We start from the raw sequence: 25455 nt of genomic DNA on the forward strand, positions 1-25455 counted from the left end.
GAAAATAGCAATTAGTAAAAATGTTAATAGAATTTAAAAAAAAAAAAAAAATGTAGGGGGAGGGGGAGGGAGGGGGTAGTGTTGAAAATGGGCAGAATTTTGAAAATAGCAATTAGTAAAAAGGTTAATAGAATAATTGTTTTTAAAAGAGAAAAAAATTACAAGCCAAAAATAAAAAGAATTGACTGCTCGGTCGAATATTTATACAATTTGGAGCATTTTAGAAGGACAGTCCAAAAATAAATAACAGAAAGAAAAGAGGATCGGACTATTTAATAATATTAAAAAAAGAAAGTAATTTCGACATAAAGTTTTGAACGAAGGTCTAAAAGTTTAAAGTCCGATCTATCACAATAAAACAAAGTAAAGTCTAGAAGTTTAGAAAAGAGTAGAAGGGGCCGACCCCGCTTTCTGTTTCTTCTTAGAGTGGGGCGGTCAATCTTCCAGTGCTACTAGGACAGGCTCGGCCATGTAGAGACTAAACGCGAACAACCGTGGCGTTCTGCAGAATGGCCGTCATACGAGTCACGAAAAAAACAAGTCAACATAGTCAGACGGAGAAATGACGTGGAGGCAATGGGTCTCGCTAAAAAAGAATCGAACCTGGTGGTGCAGACTGTCGAAACGAAAAGCGTTCCAGCGTTCAATCAGTTCCAATGACCGCATACATCCCAGTAGAAAACTTCATTTCGCTGACAAAAACAACGAAGTGAAGGATCCCCAAGTCGAGCCGCGAAAGGACGTGCAGTGTGCACAAGCGAAACAAACTGGGAATCCAGTGATTTGAAAAGAATTTGAAAACATTCGGGATTATGCTGAGGGTATACGAAATGATTCAGGTGAATTACGAAGTATGCCGGAAACTAATTGCAATATAAAATTTTATATAAAATTAGTTTCAAGATGAAAAAAAAAAACCTGTGATGGTTTAGCCATAACATCTGTTTATACTAGTATACAATCCAGAGTTTATTACTGCAATTTTACCCCTGTTTTTTCAATGTTGAAATAGACCAACAAGTTCGCCTATAGCATAAATAGTCTCGCCCGATATTTTTAGAATTTGTATGCTCCCGAATAACGCTATAAAAGGTGAAGTGCAATTGGTCGATATTTAAATTGTTATTTATAGATGAAATGTCACCTGGACAGGGGAGTCCACGCAATGCTGTTAGATCTACTGGTAGACGCAGTGGAGCTAATTTTAATCAGATTGGTTGTCGACTAGTCTGTCGAGACGAGGCGTTTATCGTTAATTCTAATTCAACACATTTGTAAGAACGAATCTGATTGGATCTCCACTAAAAATTTCAGATGGTAAAATCACCGCAAATTTTCTTGCAGAAATACGTCATAGGTTAAGCAAAGAACATGGTTGTTTTGTAATGACGTCATAAAGACAATTTCTGTAGCGTTCATATTACGTACAGAAGTCATTAAATACTGAGAAGTTTTTATGTCAGAAATGAACATGTCATTCTTTATTAGTCGTTATCTAATCACGAGACCTGATTAAATATGTCAAATTACACATCTATGTTCGAGCCGCTAACTGTCCGACCACCCATCGTCTGTTAATGGGCTACCTAATGACGTCACCAGCTGGTGACGTTTATATGCTTATTCTTACTAAAAATGTGACAATTTCCTATTTAAAATCAACCAGCAAACAGTTTAATTAGAATAGGGATAAGTTGGATAACCCTAATGTGTTTTCCGATTTGCGGACGTATATCGGTGGTTTTACGGTCGCAAATTTACCGTTTTAAAACTAAATTTGCGACAGTAAAACCACCGATATACGTCCGCAAATCGATAAACACAGTAGGGTTATCCCCTAAGAGTTCCCTAATGTATCGGATATGACCCGGCGAACATATCAAAGAGTCCCTTCAAAAAAGTTAAAATTAAAGGTTGTTTTATTCGACAACACCTCTACAGCATATTGATTTAGTTTTCATCAGCTATTGAATGTCAAACATTTGGTGATTTTGATATATAGGAAACCCGCTATTTTTTTTCCATTAGAGGCAAGGGATCTTTTATATGCACCACCCTAAGACTATATGTCAGAATTACCAAATGTTTGACATCCAATAGCCGATGATTAATTAATCAATGTGCTCTAGTGGTGCCGTTAAACAAAACAAACGTTATTTTTTAACGTTAGGCTCAAAGACGAGTCTAGCGAGCGGCAGCGATCATTCGCGCTCCTTCACATGCCTCAGATTTCATCTACTTTGGGCATTGTCTCTAATTACAACGTCTAATTACAAGTACTCGATGTATTTACATCCGTCGTTTACTCAACTAAAGCCGATTAACAGTTCCACAGCTGTATTTATATACCGGACTCGGGTAGTGTCGTGGTTAAGCCATCGGACATACGGCTGGTTGGTACAGGGTTCGCAGCCCGCTACCGGCTCCCACCAAGAGCTAGTTTTTAACGACTCAATGGGTAGGTGTAAGCCCACTACACTTTTTTCTCTCTCACTAACTACTAATAACCAACTCACTGTCCTGGACAGACAGTTCAGATAGCTGAGGTGTGTGCACAGGACAGCGTGCTTGAACCTTAATTGGATATAAGCACGAAAATAAGTTGAAATGAAATGAAATGAAATGTATTTGTACTGTAAGTAGTTAGATAACGCATTCCCTGGCCTAGTTACTGTGTCCGGGATAAACGTACTTGGACCGTCATTGGATAGAGACACGTAAATGGGGGGGGGGGGGGGGGATTTTATTTAGCATCATTGCACATTTTACACTACTATGGCTATTTGTTTAACATATTTGTTTCAACATTTGGACAAGAGAGAGAGAGAGAGAGAGAGAGAGAGAGAGAGAGAGAGAGAGAGAGAGAGAGAGAGAGAGAGAGAGAGAGAGAGAGAGAGAGAGAGAGGAGAGAGAGAGAGAGAGAGAGAGAGAGAGAGAGAGAGAGAGAGAAAAGAAACCCGCTGCTGCCATATAGGATACACCTTCCGATAACGCAGCGATGGATAACTTATATGCACTTTTCCATATAAGACAGTACATACCACGGCCTTTGATGTTCCAGTCACGGGGCATTGGTTCACGCTACAGGTCAAGCGAGCTTATACACCTTTGAGACAACCCTTTAATGACAGTTGATTAGTGCACATTCTTGAATAGGGTGGGGGGTGGGGGGAGGGACGAAGAAGTTGGTTGTGGTTAACGACACCACTAGAGCACATTGATTTGTTGATCATCGGCTATTGAATGTCAAACATTTGGTAATTTTGTTATATAGTCTTAGAGAGGAAACCCGCAACATTTTTCTATTAGTAACAACGGATCTTTTATATGCGCCATCACATAGACATGGCATCACATACCACGGCCTTTGATATATACCAGCCGCAGGTGCACTGGCTGGAATGAGAAATAACCCAATGGGCTCAACCGACAGGGATCGATCATGGATCGATCACGTATCAGGCGATCGCTTTACCACCGAACTACGTCTCTTCCCCCCCCCCCCCGGGGGGGAGGATGCCACTGACTAAACACTATATCACTTTCCTTTGATAACCGCGCCACGAAAGTGTCATTTAACAAATTACTTTCATGTTATCTTGCTAATTAAACAAACATTCATTTTCCAACCGTAGATAATTAAATAATAAAGCCATTCAGCAGAACACAAGCTGAAACCAAAAGCGGATCCGAGTGGGGGCTAGGTAACCGTCCCCCTTAAAAATATTCAAATGCCTTTTTTCCCCTTTTTTGTCCCCTACTGGGATGCCCTTTTAACGAATTGGTCCATATGTCATTTTCCCCGTTAGCCCCCCCACCCCCACCCCCCCACCCCTCATTGGATCCTCTCCTGGGATTTGCTAGCATGACTATCCAGCGACTGGTGAATAATTGGGCGTGACTCGCCCATCGGTCACATCTGGACGTGTCACAGTTGATAGTGACACGAGACGACGTAATTTGTCAACAGCGTCGTTTGAACAACCTGCTGTCGGATATATCGATCTGTTCGACACACCAGTCGAACTTACACTTCTCGAATAAACAGAGCACAATTGTCCTTAAACAACAGCTGACGTCCTCAGCAACGACGACGTCAACACTAGAGGCAGTGAAACGACAACGACATCACGCCAGAACCATCGCGTATGAAGAAAAGAAGAAGAATACGAAGAAGAAAAGAAGAAGATAGAGATGACAGGCGGTTTATTACAGTCTGTGTTGGAACTCAGTCTTCTTTGTATACTATGCCCAGCTTTAACAATCGCAAGTAAACAATTTTATTTTATTTTATTTTATTTTATTTTATTTGACAGGGAATAATATTTCAAAATCGTAGGTAACCGAAAGACAGTTCACGTGACTTTTACCTAGGTAACCGATTGTTCGGTTACGTAAACTATGTTTCTAAAACCTACAATAGTGTTATTATTATTATTTTAATTATACATACTTGTATTATTTAATTATACTGTATCTCATAATTCCATAGGAATGGCGTATACATGTACTTTTATTGTTGTTTTATTTTGTATATGTGTGATGTATTATACGGTGATACGTTAAACATTTATGTATTTGTCTGTCTGTCTGTCTCGTTGTCTCTCTGTCTCTATCTAGTTACCTCAAAATGTCATTGGATTTACATAAGGGATAGCCCTATCCATAGGCGTACGGGCTCCAATTTTTGCGGGGGGGGGGGGGGGGGGGGGGGAGGAGGCTGATGTTTGCCCGAATTAAACAAAAATGCGCGAATCTGGATTGCAACATTTATTCATATTAGCATTACTGCCAAACAGCTATATAGGGTTGTAAACGAATCGCCACGCATTTAACCATGGATTACAACTAACATTGTGGGTGGAATGATGAAAATACATGTAGTTTAATACATGGTGAAAAAGTGTTCAAGCCAGCTAATTTTCCCGAATTTTTCTATCTTTTTTGCCCGAATTTGAGGATTTTCTCCACGAGAACATTGCCCGGTCTTATTCAAGAACATGTTCCTAATATTTTCATTCAAACACGGTACTAACACAGAATGATACGTAATAAATATAAAGTAATAATGATAATAATAATAATAATAATAATAATAAAAAAAAAAAAAAAAAAAAAAAAATCAAAAAAAAAATCAAAATAATTAAAGAAATATAAAATAAATAATATAATAAAGTAATTTTTAATAAATACATAAAAACATGATTTGCTGGTTTGGAGGCAAACACTAAAATGTTTTCAATCCACTACCCCAACCTCAATTATTTTAAACTTACATATTAAATAAATTTTCTTGTGTAGAATATCAGTATCTGTATATTCAACGTGTTTCTGGTCGTCTTATATTTGTAAGAAGCCCAAACTTGATTTTGTCTTCCAATAATTTCGTACGTACGAAAAAATCCCAACATTTTAGGAAATGAAATGAAATTTAAACTAGTACAAATACTAGAACGACCAGAAACGCATTTAATATGCAGCCACTAATATTTTATGCAGAAAAATATATTTGATATGTAATTACAGTCGTTATAAAGTCTCTGTTAGTCGATCTAAAAAATTGCTGCAATCCAGGACAGTTCCTTTAATATTTAATTTTAGTCGTCTAAAATCTTCCGAATATCGTACAGCAGCACTCTCAGGACGGTTCCTTTAAAGGGACATTCCTGAGTTTGCTGCAATTTTAAAGATGTTATCGACTAACAGAGGCTTTTTAACGATTGTAATTACATATCACATATATTTTTCTGCATAATATATTAGTGGCTGTATATTAAACGTGTTTCTGGTCGTTCTGATATTTGTACTGGGTTAAATTTAATTTTATTTCCTAAAATATATTTTTTCGTACGTACTAAATTATTTGAAGACAAAATCCAGTTTGGGCTTCTTGCAAATATTAAGACGACCAGAAACACGTTAAATATACAGATAATGATATTCTAAACAAGAACATATATTTAATATGTAAGTTTAATCGTAGAAATATTTTATTAGTCGAAAACATCTTACAATGTAGCAAACTCGGGAATGTCCCTTTAATATTTAATTTTAGTCGTCTAAAATCTTCCGAATATCGTACACATACAAATATATAATAAAAACATTTGGAGTTTTTTGCAAATCATTAATTAACATAATTAATTGAACATTTATAAAGTGTCACAGCACTGTCTGGCACTGTGTATATCATTTCTACATTTATGGTTTGTGTTTTCATGTTGATTTTCTTTTGTCAGACAGTGCTGTAACAATTTATAAATGTTTAATTTATTATTTCCCTGTGGAGTCTGCGACAAAGCACATCAATGAACAGTTTCTGTAATACTTGATGACGTGACTTTCAGAATGTACCACAGGTTAACTCACGTAACAGATTCGCCGTTCCATTAATTGAAATTACGTAATCGACACGCGAACAGAACAATTGATCGCGTGAAATATTTTGGCCGTTTTTCTTGATATAATTTTTCTGATCACTGACCAAGCTCAGGAATACAGCAACGTGCCTATGTGGATAGGAAGAAGAGACAACAACTCACTTCCTCCAGGATTACAGGCAGCACCAACAAATAACAGACCAGATATGGCCTGCTTATGTATTCCTGGCAGAAAAATTAAACTGTCCATTTCACCCTGTTGTCGGGTAGAATAGTTTAGTTTGGAAAAGCAACCTCTTTAGTGACAGTCCTGTCACGGGGATTCTATAATTCCCGTAACTGAATAAAACACGATTATCAAAATATCTCTCCTAACTGTATATCTATTAGATCTCTCTGTAACAGGCTGTTAAACCCTAGTATGGCTCGTCTCTAGGTATGATCAGAGATACGATCTTATATAAAGTATATTATTATAGCACGTTAGTTCTCTAGAAACACAACAAAAAGACAATACACTTTGGAATCTGTATTAATCTACGCTGACAAATGTACAGCCGTAGTAGTTAATTAATAACAGCAATAATAACAACCCAGAACTGATCACTTAATTAGTTAATCTCTAGGTGTCTAGTTACACAATATGCGAATCACTTCACCGTTACACCACACCCACACGTGTGATAATTGAGAAACGCTTCTAGGAGAAGTTAATTAATAAAGGAATTACAACACCATTCCTAACTGGTTAATTTTTCATTAACCCTTACTACTCGTTCAGTAACGTGTGATAATTTAGGAACGCTTCCAGGGGAACTTAATTAATAAAGGAATTACAGCTCTATTCCTAACGGGTTAATTTTTAATTAACCCTAACTACTCATTCAGTAACCTTGTAACACAGAATTAATACTGGTACCTATCACAATAAAGACAATAACCTACAGTTTACCTAGGTCGTCTAGGATGACTGGCTAAGCTTTATATTACCAAATACTCGTATAATGTTAGAACAAAAAGTCTACGATTTACTTCGTCAGATGACCGAAGACACTGTCTAAAGAATATTGGTATAATACAGTATTAAAATATTTAAAGTCACATCAATCACATCAAGGTTATACACAGAGCAGAAATAAAAATATTTACCAAAGTCCAACGGACTACGTTCCCTGGGAGCCTTCCTATTCTGGTTCTCCTCGATATCTCTAAAAACTAGCTATTTATTATAAATCAGAATTCGCCTGGGGGTACAAGGCGGTACCTCCCCCTATCATCTGATATTTCACCTCTACTAGAGTCGATATATTTGTCTCTGATCGTCAGACTTACTGACGCCATCGTCGCCAAATCACGGTCGTCGAAACCGCACTCGCAGAGGTATTACGTAACTACTCGCCACATGGCCTCCACAGCTGGACTAAGTGCATATTGGAATGCCCGATCGCGCGAAGTATTACGTAACAAGTTGCCCACCTGATCTACGTGCAATGAACTGCACACGGCCCTCTAACACAATTAAAATCGCCACAGGCGAAACAAATTTAAGAGCATGTCCCGTCACAAGGACCCAACAAATATGAATAGAGTGAACGAAAAGAAGAAGAAGAAGATATGAAGAAGAAGAAGAAGAAGAAGAAGAAGACGACGACAACGAGGACGAGGAAGAAGAAGAAGAAGATGAATATGAAGAAGAAGAAGATGAAGATGAAGAAGAATAAGAATAAGAATAAGAATAAGAATAAGAATAAGAAGAAGAAGAAGAAGACGACGACGACGAGGACGAGGAAGAAGAAGAAGAAGAAGAAGATGAAGAAGAAGAAGAAGAAGATGAAGATGAATAAGAATAAGAATAAGAATAAGAATAAGAATAAGAATAAGATGAAGATGAAGAAGAATAAGAATAAGAATAAGAATAAGAAGAAGAATAAGAATAAGAATAATAAGAAGAAGAAGATGAAGAAGAAGAAGAAAAAGAAGAAGGAGAAGATGAATAAGAATAAGAATAAGAATAAGAATAAGAAGAAGAAGATGAAGAAGAAGAAGAAGAAGAAGAAGAAGAAGAAGAAGAAGGAGAAGATGAATAAGAATAAGAATAAGAATAATAATAAGAATAAGATGAAGAAGAAGAAGAAAAAGAAGAAGGAGAAGATGAATAAGAATAAGAATAAGAATATGAAGAAGAAGAAGAAGAAGAAGGAGAAGATGAATAAGAATAAGAATAAGAATAAGAATAAGAATAAGAATAAGAAGAAGAAGAAGAAGAAAAAGAAGAAGGAGAAGATGAATAAGAATAAGAATAAGAATAAGAAGAAGAAGATGAAGAAGAAGAAGAAAAAGAAGAAGGAGAAGATGAATAAGAATAAGAATAAGAATAAGAATAAGATGAAGAAGAAGAAAACGAAGAAGACGACGACGACAACGACAACGACGACGACGACGACGAAGAAGACCCTTTGCTGCTAATCTGTAAGAGCAGCTTATGTGATGACAACATGCTTCTTCTCTCTCTGTCTAGACCGATTCTCGCTGTTATCTTATGTTAACACATATACTTGTATGAGGTGTTGATAAAAAAATATATATAGGTTACAAAAAATCGAAAAACAAACAAACAAAAAAACCAAAACATGCCTAGCCTTGCCATGGGGTTCGCTCGAATCATTATCAGTATTTAAAATACAATATTAATGCTTAAGCTTTTCATTGCTGATGAAAAATCAATAAAGAAATTTGCCACATAACTCATCATCGATAACAAATCAATAATCTCCGGCATTTCCTAACACCAAATGTTATTTTCCCAACAATAAATTGACTGTAAATGAGGTAGCTTTTTTCACGAGTGTTTACCTTCAGCTTAGCGGTTTCTTTGAATAAAACAAAAACGTTTTTTTTCTGTTTTAATCTCCTTTTCTTTTATCATTTTTAATCGATTGGAAAATTATTTCAGGAGAATCGTTCATCATATTTGACATTTGCATTAGTATTGACACAGGAGAGAGACGTAGCCCAGTGGTGTGCGCGCACGCGTGTGTGTGTGTGTGTGTGTGTGTGTGTGTGTGTGGATTTAGCTCAGTCAGTTGAGTGCTCGCTTAAGGTGCTTGCGTTGCAGGATCGAACCACCTCGGTGGATCCATTCAATTGATTGGGTTTTTTCTCGTTCCAACCAGCGCACCACAAGTAGTCAAAGGTCGTTGTATGTCGTTAAACAAACAAAACGTTTTGCCCAGAGTTAAAGCGCCCGCCTGATGCGCGGTCGGTGTTGGATCGATTCCCGTCGGTGGGCCTATTGGGCTATTTCTCGTCCCAGCCAGAGCATATATGGCATATCAAAGGCCCTGGTATATGCTATCCTGTCTTTGGGATGGTGCATATAAAAGATTCTTTGCTACTAATGGAAAAATATGGCGGGTGGGGATGGTGTGTGCAAATACGAAGCAGCTTTTGTTTCATTGTTTATTCTTTCTTTATCTTTCGTTTTTTTAATTGTTTATTCTGCAGACTACATGCTTTTTAAATGTTTGTTCTATAGACTACATGTTTTTTTTAACTGTTTGTTCTGCAGACGACATGTCAGAATGACCAAACGTTTGACATCCAATAACCAATAAATCAATGCTTGTTTTGTTATATCCCACATGGCCGCATATGGTAAAATTAAAAAAAAAAATTCCCGTAAAAGACTCATTCCTAATTATTATATATATATATTTTTTAGATCTGAGTTTGTTTTTCTACTGCAGCCCCGATCATATTACGCTAACTAAAACCCCGTTTTCGAACAATTGACCAGGATAAGAGTGGGATACAGCTATTTTTGTTTGCCGTCAATTGTCCTCTGCTGTGTAGGAGTGCATACTGTGTAACCGTATATTTTATTTACAGATGGTATCCACAACAATGGGTCGAACGTGTCTAACAAAATGATCCAGACGGTGCTAGCTGGTTATCACAAAGAAATCCGACCACACTATGACAACCGGGGTCCAGTGATGACCTTTCTGGACATGTCTTTGCGTCAAATCATTGAATTGGTAATTGTGTCATAGAATAATTAAATAGAAATTGAATAGCTGGTTATCACAAAGAAATCAGACCGCGCTATGATAAGCACGGTCTCGTAGTCACCTTGGTTTGAACATGTCATTGCGTCAAATCATTGAATTGGTAATTGTGTCATAGAATAATTAAACAGAAACTGAATAGCAGGCTATAACAAAGAAATTAAACCGCGCTGTGATACATGCACAATGTTTGTAAGGTGGTTTCTAAATGGGTTCTTTTCGATTAGCAACATTTATTCATCAAATTATTCGAATTTTATGTATGTAAAGTTTCTTTTGAACGGCGGGATGGAATTTCGAATTTGAAGTCATCAGTGAATCTCATACATCGCTTTAGTGCTGCACCGGCCTCGGTCGTGTCATGGTTAAACCATCGGGCATAAGGCTGGTAGGTACAGGGTTACGCATCCCGGTACCTGCTCCCACCCAGAGCGAGTTTTAACAACTCAATAGGTAGGTGTAAGACAACTACACCGTCTTGTCTCTCACTAACCACTAACCAACAGTCCTGGACAGACAGCCCAGATAGCTGAGGTGTGTGCCCAGGACAGCGCGCTTGAACCTTAATTGGATATAAGCACGAAAATAAGTTGAAATGGAATGAAATTTAGTGCTGCGATCAAAACGTTAATTTTACCTTAAACTATTATATGGTTTACTTTGTTTTTCCAGAATGAACCTAAACAGACACTGAGTACGAATGTGTGGCTTCGAATGGTGAGTATGGACACAGGTATAGGTAGACTGAAAGATGGTGTATGCTAAAACAGGGTGAAACCCGCTTCCAGAGGACCAGCGGTAGATTTCTCCTCACTTCCTGCGATTTTCCTTAAATTTGAAGTAGAGATCCATTCAATAATCATTCTTGATGTGGTTTGATATAACACGTTTTATCGTATAAATTATGTCTAATCGTATCTGTTTGTAACATACACCGGATATTGCTACTGTCGTAGCGACACATCGTGCTCATTATCGTGGAACCACAACTCAATTACAATAAAAATAATTGTTTTAAAATACAGCTTAAATTGTAACAAATACTTCAGCAATTATACACATATATTTAAGACGTTTAATAAACAGAGGATATTTCATGTTTTTTGTCAAATATGATTTATATCTCATCTTCACGAGATTTTCTATTTATTACATAACTTATGGCAATTTACCTTTATTTTTAAAATACACATTTTAAAGTGAGGGGGGTGGAAATCACATTCCTCAAAATGCAGAGGAGGGAAAAATCGCACCCCTCAAAATAATAAGAATTAGAGGCAAGAGACCGAGAGGAATCGCACCCATGAACATGATTAAGTTTGAGGAGTAATGATTTCTAAATTAAATATCTTAAGAGTTAATGTTTTGTGTTTTCAAAATAAATATCCTAATTTAACTAATATGATGGCTGTTCTCAAAGATGAAGGAATGGGCCATTGCAGTCTTACACAAGAAAAAGAAACACCATGAACACATTTGTCGATTTCTTGTGTATTATATGCATATCATGTTGCATTAAAATTCTGAATCATGATATTCTGTTAACTATTTATGGAAAAAGAATTGAAACTGATATGTTTGTGCTTATTCTGTTTTATTTAAAACAAGTACAATAATTTTATTCTTCATCGCAGAATGATATGATTTCTCCATGGACACAAACCTGTGAAGTGAATGTGAATTGACATTGTAACAACTATGGTATTGCTATTAAGAATTCTAACTGTAAAATATCTAATAAAACTCTCACAAAATATAGTGTCAGTAGGCCTATTTGTAAATCATTTAAACTAAACAGAAATTCAAAGTGTAACAACCACATGGCACAGGGTTATCACATTTATCATGATATCATAATATACATGTTATGTACCTGCAAATTCTCTATTTAAAAATAAATAATGTCATAACAGAGAAAATGTCAACATCTATTGTTTTGTACCCTCATATATCTTACTACAATTTTTATAAATATATATTTTTACAAACAGGATTAACTTTCATTATCGGTGTACTGTAGTTTATTATACTACTAACTCAAATCATAGCAACTCATAAAAAAAACCCCAACGCCCCCCCCCCCCCCCCAAAAAAAAAAAACAACCCCCCACAAAATTACCCTAATGTAAATTTAATTAAAAAAAATACATGCTTTACACTTGGTAAATTCGAATTACTGAGTTGAAATTAAATCGGTGTATGTTTGTTTCAGGTGCCTGTCAACCGATCACATGTACTAAAAATCCGACTCTACCAAGGTCAATGTCCTTGGCTTTAAATCATGTGGCAGTATCGTGAAACAGAAAGTAGAAATGTCTGCGAGTACGTCGCTATGCTATTAACAACAAAACCTGCTTTACTAAATTAGTTTTTTGTTGGTGTACACATTTACTGTGATATCAACATGTATAAACATTGTACACATAGAATTATTGGACAACGCACCTAATATTTTTTTTCTGTACGTGACCAAAACTACGACAGTGTAAAATAAATGTCGCGATCATTACCTGCGTTGTACGAAATTAAACAAAACAAAACCGACGAGAACTTAATAATAAGTGAACTCCTAGCTGATTGGCTCAATGTAAAGATAAACAACCAATCGTGTTTCAATTTATAAAAAGTATTCTAGGAAGTTCATTGTGAACAGAATGGAAAGGTTTGTGGCGTTGTGGATTGGATTCAATAAACAATTAAAATGGCAGAGTTAAAACAAAATACAAGTGTGATTTGTTAAATTTAGGGGCGCGTTATTTCGCGCTCGTCAGATTGAGTTGACTGAGGTTTACGGGCGTGATAGCGCCCGCGCCCGTCAAAAACGAAGGTCTGTTAAGGCTAAGATCGCTTCGTAAAGCGAGGCCCTGCCATGGGCCTAATTCACAAAACAATGTAACAAGACGTGCAAGGACGATTCGATGCTGCTTAAGAGAGTTTAAGAGAGCTTTATGAATAAGGGTCCATGGCCCCGATTTACGAAGCGATCTTAGCGCTAAGATCACCTTAAGTGTATAAGGTAGTTGTGCCCTTAAAGGGACATTCCTGAGTTTGCTGCATTGTAAGATGTTTCCTACTAATAAAATATTTCTACGATTAAACTTACATATTAAATATATTTTCTTGTTTAGAATATCAGTGTCTGTATATTCAATGTGTTTCTGGTCGTCTTAATATTTGTAAGAAGCCGAAACTGGATTTCGTCTTCAAATAATTTCGTACGTACGAAAAAAACATATTTTAGGAAATAAAATGAAATTTAACCTAATACAAATATTAGAACGATCAGAAACACGTTTAATATACAGCCACTAATATTTTATGCAGAAAAATATATTTTATATGTAATGGCAGAAAACTCAGGAATGTCCCTTTAAGGTGATCTTAGCAATGCAAAATGACTTACAAGGACAATGTGATGTTGCTCAAGAGAGATTTTGTGAACAAGGAACCGTTTATATCAGGCTCCTCCCAGAGCGAGTTTTCATGGCACAATATGGATGTAAAAAGCATTTACGCTGACATCTCTCTCAGTGACACTTAACATTAAAGTGACAGACCCTAGTTTTTAAACACTATGACGTATTGTTTCACCATTAAAGCCGTTTTTGATAATTTAATCAGAAGTACTTACATTTCATTACATGTGTTTAAAATATTAATTTTCTTACCTCTTAAAGTGTCTCTGGTCATCCGAGTTTTAGTAATACCCCGAAATGCCATTTTTCATAATTCTAAAAACGCACGTTCGTCTGAGAAGTAATGGTTATTGAGACAAGCTCTAGTTATTTTTAGACGGTATTTTCCCATTACCACATCACAGACTTTAAATTCTCTCTGTTATCCAGATGTGTTGAATGTTTGTAGATTAATTAAACTTAGTGTCCAATTTCATGGGATGAATCTAAGGTCTGCGTCTTTAAGCTGCTGTCCCGGAGAGACAGGACAGACAACTCACGTGTAATTAATTATAATAAGCATAGAAAGTAAATTAAAGGGACTACCGGCCTCGGTAGTGTCGTGGTTAATCCATCGGACATAAGGCTGGTAGGTACATGGTTCGCAGCCCTGTACCGGCTCCAACCCAGAGCGAGTTTTAACGACTCAATGGGTAGGTGTAAGACCACTACATCCTCTTCTCTCTCACTAACAAGTAACAACTAACCCACTGTCATGGACGGACAGCCCAGATAGCTGGGGTGTGTGCCCAGGACAGCGTGCTTGAACCTTAATTGGATATAAGAACGAAAATAAATGAAATGAAATTAAAGGGACTGTCCTGAGTTTGCTGTCACATTAGCATGTTTGAGTCTAGCCGAGCCTTTTTGATGACTCAAGTACATATTAAATATATTTTCTAATATAATATGTACATATTAAATATATTTTCTTCTTTATCTGTACATATTAAATATTTTTTTCTTCTTTATCTGTAAAAACAAAGTGTTTGTTATCTTCCTATTTTTAGTAGTAGCCAAAATCAGATTTTAACTGCCTACAATTTCGTACACACGAAAAATGTTTTTAAAAATTACGAAGTAAACTGAAAAGTTGTTGCTAAATATAGCACACACACTAGATATACAGACAAGAATTATTATTCTTATTCGTAAGAAGAAAATGTTATTAAGAGACATGTTACAAAGACTGCAAACTCAGAGCAAATTCAGGGCAAATTTATGACAAATTCAGGGCAAATTTATGACAAATTCTGGGCAAATTCAGGACAATCTCAAGACAAATCGAGGAGAAACTCTGAACAAATTCAAGACAAATTCAGACAAATTCAGGACAAACTCAGAACAAACTCAGAACAAACTCAAAACAAATTCAGGGCAAATTCAGGACAAATTCAGACAAATTCATGACAAACTCAGAACAAACTCAGGGCAAATTTAGGACAAATTGAGGACAAACTCAGGACAAACTCAGAACAAACTCGGGACAAATCCAGGACAAATTCAGACAAATTCAGGACAAACTCAGGACAAATTCAGGACAAATTCAGGACAAATTCAGACAAACTCAGAACAAACTCAGAACAAACTCAGGACAAATTCAGTACAAATTCAGACAAACTCAGAACAAACTGAGGACAAATTGAGGAGAAACTCAGAATAAATTCAGAACAAATTTAGTCAAATTCAGGACAAGCTCAGAACAAACTTAGACAAATTGAGGACAAATTTAGGACAAACTCAGGACAAATTCAGAACAAATTCTGGACAAACTCAGGAAAAACTCAGGACAAATTCAAGACAAACTCAGGACAAATTCAGAAAAAACTCAGGACAAACTCAGGACAAATTCAGAACAGTTCGTTTAAAGAGAAAGCAGTGTATTATCTAACCGTTACGAGACTGAACACTACAATGGTTTGGTTTCAGTACTGGTCCGACAATCGTCTGACGTGGAACTCGAGCGAATTTAGTGGAATAGAGAAGATTATCCTCCCCTCCACCTTGATCTGGATTCCAGACCTCACGCTTTACGACAGGTAGGTCTCTGTCGTGTAGGTCTCTGTCGGGTAGGTCTCTGTCGTGTAGGTCTCTGTCGGGTAGGTCTCTGTCGTGTAGGTCTCTGTCGGGTAGGTCTCTGTCGTGTAGGTCTCTCTCGGGTAGGTCTCTGTCGTGTAGGTCTCTGTCGTGTAGGTCACTGTCAGGTAGGTCTCTGTCAGGTATGGTGTTATATCGTGTGCGTTTGCTGCTATACTGGTATTGTCTAGGTCCTCCATGAGTCTCAAACATTGGCATTGAGTACTCGAGGATTAAACTCGACCCTGACCCAAGTACCCGATACTTACACTCGATGATAATGAGACTAAGGAATACAAAAAGGAGAGAAGTTTTGTTTTGTTTAACAACACCACTAGAGCACATTGATTTGTTAATCATCGGCTATTGGATGTCAAATATTTGATAAGTTTTACATATAGGCTCAGAAAGGAAACCTGCTATATTTTTCCATTAGAAGCAAGGAATCTTTTATATGCACCATCCCACAGACAGGATAGCACATACCACGGTCTTTGATATATCAGTGGTTTTGCACTGGCTGGAACGAGAAATAGCCCAATGGGCCCACAGACAGGGACTAAGGAATAAAGTAAAATAGCATTATGCATCTTAATTCCAGCGCTGAACATGGATGCCAAATCATGTCATTGTATTGCATTTAGAAACCGGTTGATACACGTAGTGTTGTGACGGACGGACGGCCAGGTTAAAAAAAGAGAAGAAACTAGCACATTATCCTATAATTATTGTGTTACTTATATTACTGATTAGTTACTGCTGATATTGATACTCAACATTGTTTTGTACGGGTACTCGAGTTCTGTGAACAGATTCGAATCTTGCTAGACATGGCCCGTGCTCGAGTACTCGTGGAGATCCTAAAACTGTCATTACTGCTACTTCTACTACTACTACTACATCTACAACCACCGCCACTATTACTACTACTATCTCAACAAAAGCTACAACAACAACAACAACAACATCTACTACTACTAATACTACTACGTACTATTACTATTACTACTGCTACTATTACTACTGTTACTACTACTACTACTGCTACTATTACTACTGTTACTACTACTACTACTGCTAAGTCTTCTTCTACTACTACTACTACTACTACTACTACTACTACTACTACTACTACTATAACTACTACTACTTGCTACTACTACCTGCTACTACTTCTATCTACTACTACTACTACTACTACTACTACTACTACTACTACTACTACTACTACTACTATAACTACTATAGCTACTACTACTTGCTACTACTACCTGCTACTGCTTCTATCTACTACTACTATTACTACTACTACTACTACTACTACTACTACTACTACTACTACTACTACTACTACTACTACTACTATAATTACTATTACTTTTTCTACTACTGCTGCTACTACTACTTACCACTACTACTATTACTACTACTCCTACCACTACTACATGTACTTACTACTATTACTACTGATGCTACTACTACTACTGCTAAGGCTTCTTCTACTATTACTACTACTACTACTACTATAACTACTACTACTTGCTACTACTACCTGCTACTGCTTCTATCTACTACTACTACTACTACTACTACTACTACTACTTCTATAATTACTATTACTTTTTCTACTACTGCTGCTACTACTACTTACCACTACTACTATTACTACTACTCCTACCACTACTACTATTACTACTACTCCTACCACTACTACATGTACTTACTACTATTACTACTGATGCTACTACTACTACTACTACTACTGCTACTTCTACTACTACTACTACTACTACTACTACTACTACTACTACTACTACTACTACTACTGCTACTACTACTACTACAACAATTACTTCTACTGCTAGAATTTTCTACCACTGCTGATTCTACCACTACTATTATTTCTGAAACTACTACTGCTGTTATCACTTCTACTACTACTTGCTACTACTACTAATACTGCTACTAATACTGCAACCGTAAGTACTTGAAATATATATTTGGTTAAATAACATAATATTTTCTGATATATTACAATCTGATACCGATAGTTAACATAACTGATAACCTTCATGCGTCTACAACAATTTTAGAAACAAATGGAAACAACTAAACATATACATTGGTTCAGTTTTGAACCTTGATTTTTACACAAAACTGTAATATTATAAATATTCCTTCTGCTCCAGCACTTGATTTTGTTACCACAGGCTTATATTGATCTGTGTGTTTGTATTGCATTTTTTTTTTTTTTTTACACAGTGCAGTGAAGTCTTCGTCCAGCATGTCAAAGTACAGAGTTTCGGTAACGAAAAACGGTTCCATCAGCTTCCAGTTTCCGGAACTACTGACGAGTCTGTGCAGTATTGACACCACGTACTTCCCGTTCGACACGCAGCGGTGTAACCTGACGTTCGGCTCGTGGGCGTATGACGCGTTCGGCATCGATATCTACAACGTCAGTGACCACGGCAAGTTGTCAAACTATAAGGTAGGTGCTGCTATGTCTCACTCATTCATTCACTCATTAATTTACTCTCATTCACCTTCACCTGTGTGTGTCCCCCCCCTCTCTCTCTCTCTCTCTCTCTCTCTCTCTCTCTCTCTCTCTCTCTCTCTCTCTCTCTCTCTCTCTCTCTCTCTCTCTCTCTGCTGCCTGTCTGTCTGTTTGTCTCACTCTCTATCTTTCCCTCTCACTCTGTCTCCCCGAGCCTGTTTGACTGTCCGTGTCTGTCTGTCTCTGTGTCTCTCTCACTCTCTTTATCCGTGCCTGTCTGTTTGTCTGTCTGTCTCTCTCAAACTCTGTCTCCCCGTGCCTGTTTGTCTCTCCGTGCATGTCTGTCTGTTTGTCTCTGTCTGTCTCTCTCTCTGTCTGTCTCTATTTCTCTTTGTCTCTCTGTCTGTCTCTCTCTGTCTGTCTCTCTTTCTCTCTCACTCTCTCCCTCCCTCCCCCCTCCCTCTCTCTCTCTCTCTCTCTCTCTCTCTCTCTCTCTCTCTCTCTCTCTCTCTCTCTCTCTCTCTCTCTCTCTCTCTCTCTCTCTCTCACTCCATCTACCTGCCTGGCTGTTTGCCGCCTGGATAGATTCTGGCTGGCTGTCTGGCTCTGTCTAGATTTCTTCATTCATTTATTTTCTTATTATCTTATGGATGAAGTAGTTTTTTTATTTATGCATTCGTTTGCTCGTTCGTTCATTCATTCATCCATTCATTCCTTTGCATGTTCGTTTGTTCATTTATTTATTTATTGATTAATTGATTGATTCATTTTTCTCAAGCATCGCTCGCCTCTCTAAAGCTGTATCCTAACCGACCGCGAGCGACGCGAGCGATACGAGCGATTATTTTAGAGATCATTGATTTGAATCGCCGTATCCTAACCGCATGCGTACCGCGCGACGGATAAATGTGTCGCGTTGCACGCGTCCAGTTAGCATACGGCAATTGAAATCAATGATTTCTGAAATAATCGCTCGCATCGCTCGCGTCGCGCGCGGCCGGTTAGGATGCAGCTTTCACTCCCTTGATGAACTGTCTCCACAGGAGCACGTTGAATGGAGTGTCGTCAGACTAACTGCGATGCGGATTGCACCTGTCTACTCGGGCGTGTCGTATCCTTTGATCATCTTCAGTCTGCAGATCAAACGCAAACCGCTGTTCTACATCATCAATCTACTGTTCCCCAGCGTACTGCTGTCGGGCGTGGTCATCATGGGCTTCCTCCTACCCGCGGAGTCTGGCGAGAAAGTCAGTCTACAGGTCATGGTCCTACTGTCCCTGTCGGTCTTTCAACTCATTCTCCTCGACCTGATGCCGCCATCTTCGGAAACGTTTCCCATCATAAGTAAGTGGTGAACAGGTCTTTTGTCGTATGAAGGAGGGAGGTGAGTAACATTGATGTAACATAGTCCCATCATAAGTAAGTGGTGAACAGGTCTTTTGTCGTATGTTCTAAGCGATTTAATGGAGGAGTGAGGTGGGTAACATTGATGTAATATAGTCCAATCGTAAATACGCCCTAAGTGCTGAGCAGGTGCTGATCTAAGGTTTTTAATGGGGGAGGGACATGGGTAAAATCGATGTAATATAGTCCGATGGTGGTGATAAACAAAGGCAAATTTAATTGTTTGACCAAAATAGGAAAGAAGAGGGCGTTATCGTTAGACCGACTTGCTAAATCGGCTCCTGGTACATACAAGTAATAAATAGAAATATACTCCTTGAAATCATTGTCCGGTAAATCTCAGAACACTTCACGGGGTCAGCTCTATGTTCCCTCAGCTCTATGTTCCCTCAGCTAACCCTAACCCTAACCCTAACACTAATCCCGAGGAAACATAGAAACCTGAGGGAACATAGAGCTGAGGAACCCTAACCCTAACCCTGAGGGAACATAGATCTGAGGAACCCTAACCCTAACCCTGAGAGAACATAGAGCTGAGGGACCGTCACCCTAACCCTGAGGGAACATAGAGCTGAGGGACCGTAACCCTAACCCTGAGAGAACATAGATCTGAGGAATCCTAATCCTAACCCTGAGAGAACATAGAGCTGATGAATCCTAACCCTAACCCTGAGGGAACATAGAGCTGAAGAACGCTAACCCTAACCCTGAGAGAACATAGAGCTGAGGGACCGTAACCCTAACCCTGAGAGAACATAGAGCTGAGGAATCCTAATTCTAACCCTGAGAGAACATAGAGCTGAGGAATCCTAACCCTAACCCTGAGGGAACATAGAGCTGAGGAATCCTAACCCTAACCCTGAGGGAACATAGAGCTGAGGGAACATAGAGCTGAAGAACCCTAACCCTAACCCTGAGAGAACATAGATCTGAGGGACCCTAACCCTAACCCTGAGAGAACATAGAGCTGAGGGACCGTAACCCTAACCCTGAGAGAACATAGAGCTGAGGAATCCTAATTCTAACCCTGAGAGAACATAGAGCTGAGGAATCCTAACCCTAACCCTGAGGGAACATAGAGCTGAGGGAACATAGAGCTGAAGAACCCTAACCCTAACCCTGAGGGAACCTAGAGCTGAGGGACCCTAACCCTAACCATGAGGGAACCTAGAGCTGAGGGACCCTAACCCTAACCATGAGGGAACATAGAGCTGAGCAATCCTAATCCTAACCCTGAGGGAACATAGAGCTGAGGAACCCTAACCCTAACCCTGAGGGAACATAGATCTGATGAACCCTAACCCTAACTCTGAGAGAACATAGAGCTGAGGGTCCGTAACCCTAACCCTGAGAGAACATAGAGCTGAGGAATCCTAACGCTGAGGGTACATAGAGTTGAGGAACCCTGACCCTAACCATGAGGGAACATAGAGCTGAGCAATCCTAATCCTAACCCTGAGGGAACATAGAGCTGAGGAACCCTAACCCTAACCCTGAGGGAACATAGATCTGATGAACCCTAACCCTAACTCTGAGAGAACATAGAGCTGAGGGTCCGTAACCCTAACCCTGAGAGAACATAGAGCTGAGGAATCCTAACGCTGAGGGAACATAGAGTTGAGGAACCCTGACCCTAATCCTGAGGGAACATAGAGCTGAGGAACCCTAACCCTAACCCCGAGGGAACATAGAGCTGAGGAATGCTAATCCTAACCCTGAGAGAACATAGAGCTGAGGAATCCTAATCCTAACCCTGAGAGAACATAGAGCTGAGGAATCCTAACCCTAATCCTGAGGGAACATAGAGCTGAAGAACCCTAACCCTAACCCTGAGGGAACCTAGAGCTGAGGGACCCTAATCCTAACCCTGAGGGAACATAGAGCTGCGGAATCCTAATCCTAACCCTGAGGGAACATAGAGCTGAGGAACCCTAACCCTAACCCTGAGGGAACATAGATCTGAGGAACCCAACCCTAACCCTGAGAGAACATAGAGCTGAGTGTCCGTAACCCTAACCCTGAGAGAACATAGAGCTGAGGAATCCTAACGCTGAGGGAACATAGAGTTGAGGAACCCTGACCCTAATCCTGAGGGAACATAGAGCTGAGGAACCCTAACCCTAACCCCGAGGGAACATAGAGCTGAGGAATCCTAATCCTAACCCTGAGGGAACATAAGACCTCAGGGAACATAGAGCTGACCCCCACCTCACCATGAACATAAATATCTACTCAAAGAACCAAAGAAAAAATGCATTGATTTAAAAAATAACCCCACAAAAAATACAAAGTAATAAATAGAAATATACTCCTTTTAAATCATTGTCCGGTAAATCTCAGAACACTTCACGGGATCAGCTCTATTGTCCATCAGCTCTATGTTCCCTCAACTAACCCTAACCCTAACCCTAACACTAAGCCCTAGGAAACATAGAAACCTGAGGGAACATAGAGCTGAGGAACCCTAACCCTAACCCTGAGGGAACATAGATCTGAGGAACCCTAACCCTAACCCTGAGAGAACACAGAGCTGAGGGTCCGTAACCCTAACCCTGAGTGAACATAGAGCTGAGGGACCGTAACCCTAACCCTGAGAGAACATAGAGCTGAGGGTCCGTAACCCTAACCCTGAGAGAACATAGAGCTGAGGAATCCTAACGCTGAGGGAACATAGAGTTGAGGAACCCTGACCCTAATCCTGAGGGAACATAGAGCTGAGGAACCCTAACCCTAACCCTAAGGGAACATTGAGTTGAGGAACCTCTAAACCTAACCTTGAGGGAACATAGAGCTGAGGAATCCTAATCCTAACCCTGAGAGAACATAGAGCTGAGGAATCCTAACCCTAACCCTGAGGGAACATAGAGCTGAAGAACGCTAACCCTAACTCTGAGGGAACCTAGAGCTGAGGGACCCTAATCCTAACCCTGAGGGAACATAGAGCTGAGGAATCCTAATCCTAACCCTGAGAGAACATAGAGCTGAGGAATCCTAATCCTAACCCTGAGGGAACATAAGACCTCAGGGAACATAGAGCTGACCCCCACCTCACCATGAACATAAATATCTACTCAAAGAACCAAAGAAAAAATGCATTGATTTAAAAAAATAACCCCACAAAAAATACAAAGTAATAAATAGAAATATACTCCTTTTAAATCATTGTCCGGTAAATCTCAGAACACTTCACGGGATCAGCTCTATTGTCCATCAGCTCTATGTTCCCTCAACTAACCCTAACCCTAACCCTAACACTAAGCCCTAGGAAACATAGAAACCTGAGGGAACATAGAGCTGAGGAACCCTAACCCTAACCCTGAGGGAACATAGATCTGAGGAACCCTAACCCTAACCGTGAGAGAACATAGAGCTGAGGAATCCAAACGCTGAGGGAACATAGAGTTGAGGAGCCCTGACCCTAATCCTGAGGGAACATAGAGCTGAGGAACCCTAACCCTAACCCTAAGGGAACATTGAGTTGAGGAACCTCTAAACCTAACCTTGAGGGAACATAGAGTTGAGGAACCCCTAACCCTAACCGTGAGAGAACATAGAGCTGAGGAATCCTAACCCTAACCCTGAGGGAACATAGAGCTGAAGAACGCTAACCCTAACTCTGAGGGAACCTAGAGCTGAGGGACCCTAATCCTAACCCTGAGGGAACATAGAGCTGAGGAATCCTAACCCTAACCCTGAGGGAACATAGAGCTGAGGAATCCTAATCCTAACCCTGAGGGAACATAGAGCTGAGGAATCCTAATCCTAACCCTGAGAGAACATAGAGCTGAGGAATCCTAATCCTAACCCTGAGGGAACATAAGACCTCAGGGAACATAGAGCTGACCCCCACCTCACCATGAACATAAATATCTACCCAAAGAACCAAAGAAAAAATGCATTGATTTAAAAAATAAACCCACAAAAAATATCCCCCACAAAAAAACACAAAAAACACTAAAAAACCCCACCTAATATTATTAAACCGATTACTCAAGTAAATATTTCTGAGAATCATACTTTTTGTACATTTGACTCAAAATATGATCCAAATATGCATTTTCTTGACAATCGTCCAAGAAATTATTATTCTCATATATGTTTTTTCCTTCAGGTATATACTTCGCCACATCAATCGTTCTGGTCGGTTTGTCGTTATTAATGACCGTCATAGGTCTCAACGTCTACTTCCGGGGTCACCAAGGTCATACATTGTCTTCCTTAATGAGCACGTTGTGTCTTTCCTGGATTGGACGACTTCTGTGCATCCATCGTCCAGACAAGGCGCGAAAGTCGTCGGTCACATCCAAGGTATATACCAACCAATAATATCTTGTAATTTTGTATCATCGTCATTTCATATCATATCATGGGACATAACTCAGCGGTTTTGCGCTAGCTTGATGCATCATTTGTCAAGGATAGATCCCAGTGGCGGATTATGGGGAGGGGGGGATCCCAGTTGCACGGACCCCTCCGGCTAAAACAACCCAACCCCACCACGTAGATCTAAATTGATGTCCACGTAAAAGTTATAATTTCAAATTATAAACATTTACATATTGTTTCGGAAACCCCCGTTACCTAAAGCATAATCCGCCCCTAGATCCCCGTCGGTGGGCTCATTTGGCTATTTCTTGGTCCAACCAGCACTCCACAGTTGGTATAACGACACCACTAGAGCACATTGTCAAGACCTAAAATACGAGATGGGGACAGTGGGAGTCTTGGGACCCCGCCTAAACTGCACATAATTATCTTCTCTATAGTGTCGATTGGGGCCGGACGTAGCCCACGTGTAAAGTGCTTGCTTGATGCGCGGTCGGTCTAGGATCGATCCCCGTCGGTGGGCCCATCGGGCTATGTCTCGTTCCAGCCCTGCACCACGACTGTTATATCAAAGGCCGTGGTATGTACTATTCTGTCTGTGGGATGCTGCATATAAAAGATCCCATGCTGCTAAAGAACAAATGTAGCGGGTTTCCTCTCTATGACTACATGTCAAAATTGTCAAATGTTCTGACGTCCAATAGTCCATGATTAATAAATCAATGTGCTCTTGCGGTCTTGTTGACAAAAATATGTATACGCCAATTTTTGACAGGTCGTATTGTGGTATGGCGTTGTCCGTCCGTACATCCGTCCGTCCAGTGTGTGTGTGTGGGGATATAATATTAATTTACTTTTCATCTGGGGGAGCTAATGCATTATCTCCAAAGTCGGTGGCTGTCCCTTCCCTCCAACATCCCACCACCGCCGTCTATGGCACTCTTCACTTTTCATACAAAGGCAAAATTAATACTTAACCTAAAATAGGAGGGGGTAGGGGGCTTGAGAACCCGGCTAAACTGCACCGAATTATCCTCTCTGTAGTATCTATGTAAATGTCATGAACATTATACATTTTTTCAGGGTGAATTAGGGCTTGTGACATTCAAACGGAGAACATCGCTCTTTACGATAAGCGACTGCGACGCATGCGCACAAGGAAGCGAAATGGCAGACGACAATCAGAACGGGCTGGTGCCATTTTTTATGGAATCGATCCTGAAATACTGTCGAAGAATTTCGGCTGCAGT

General features: G+C 39.3%; 1 protein-coding gene across 1 annotated transcript in view; it reads left to right on the top strand.

The window, feature by feature from the left end:
* Positions 1-4013: 4013 nt before the first annotated feature.
* The window catches only part of LOC121380991 (neuronal acetylcholine receptor subunit alpha-7-like), a 22122-nt gene continuing 680 nt past the window's right edge, over positions 4014-25455 (top strand). Inside the window, exons 1-8 of the mRNA XM_041510060.1 lie at positions 4014-4270; positions 10269-10417; positions 11120-11164; positions 15832-15941; positions 18241-18469; positions 19519-19819; positions 23991-24187; positions 25289-25453. Of these exons, the coding sequence (XP_041365994.1) occupies positions 4195-4270; positions 10269-10417; positions 11120-11164; positions 15832-15941; positions 18241-18469; positions 19519-19819; positions 23991-24187; positions 25289-25453 (1272 nt within the window). The 5' untranslated portion in view covers positions 4014-4194. The remainder of the gene's footprint in view (positions 4271-10268; positions 10418-11119; positions 11165-15831; positions 15942-18240; positions 18470-19518; positions 19820-23990; positions 24188-25288; positions 25454-25455) is intronic.

The sequence above is a fragment of the Gigantopelta aegis genome, chromosome 2, assembly GCF_016097555.1.
Source record: "Gigantopelta aegis isolate Gae_Host chromosome 2, Gae_host_genome, whole genome shotgun sequence".
Lineage (NCBI taxonomy): Eukaryota > Metazoa > Mollusca > Gastropoda > Neomphalida > Peltospiridae > Gigantopelta > Gigantopelta aegis.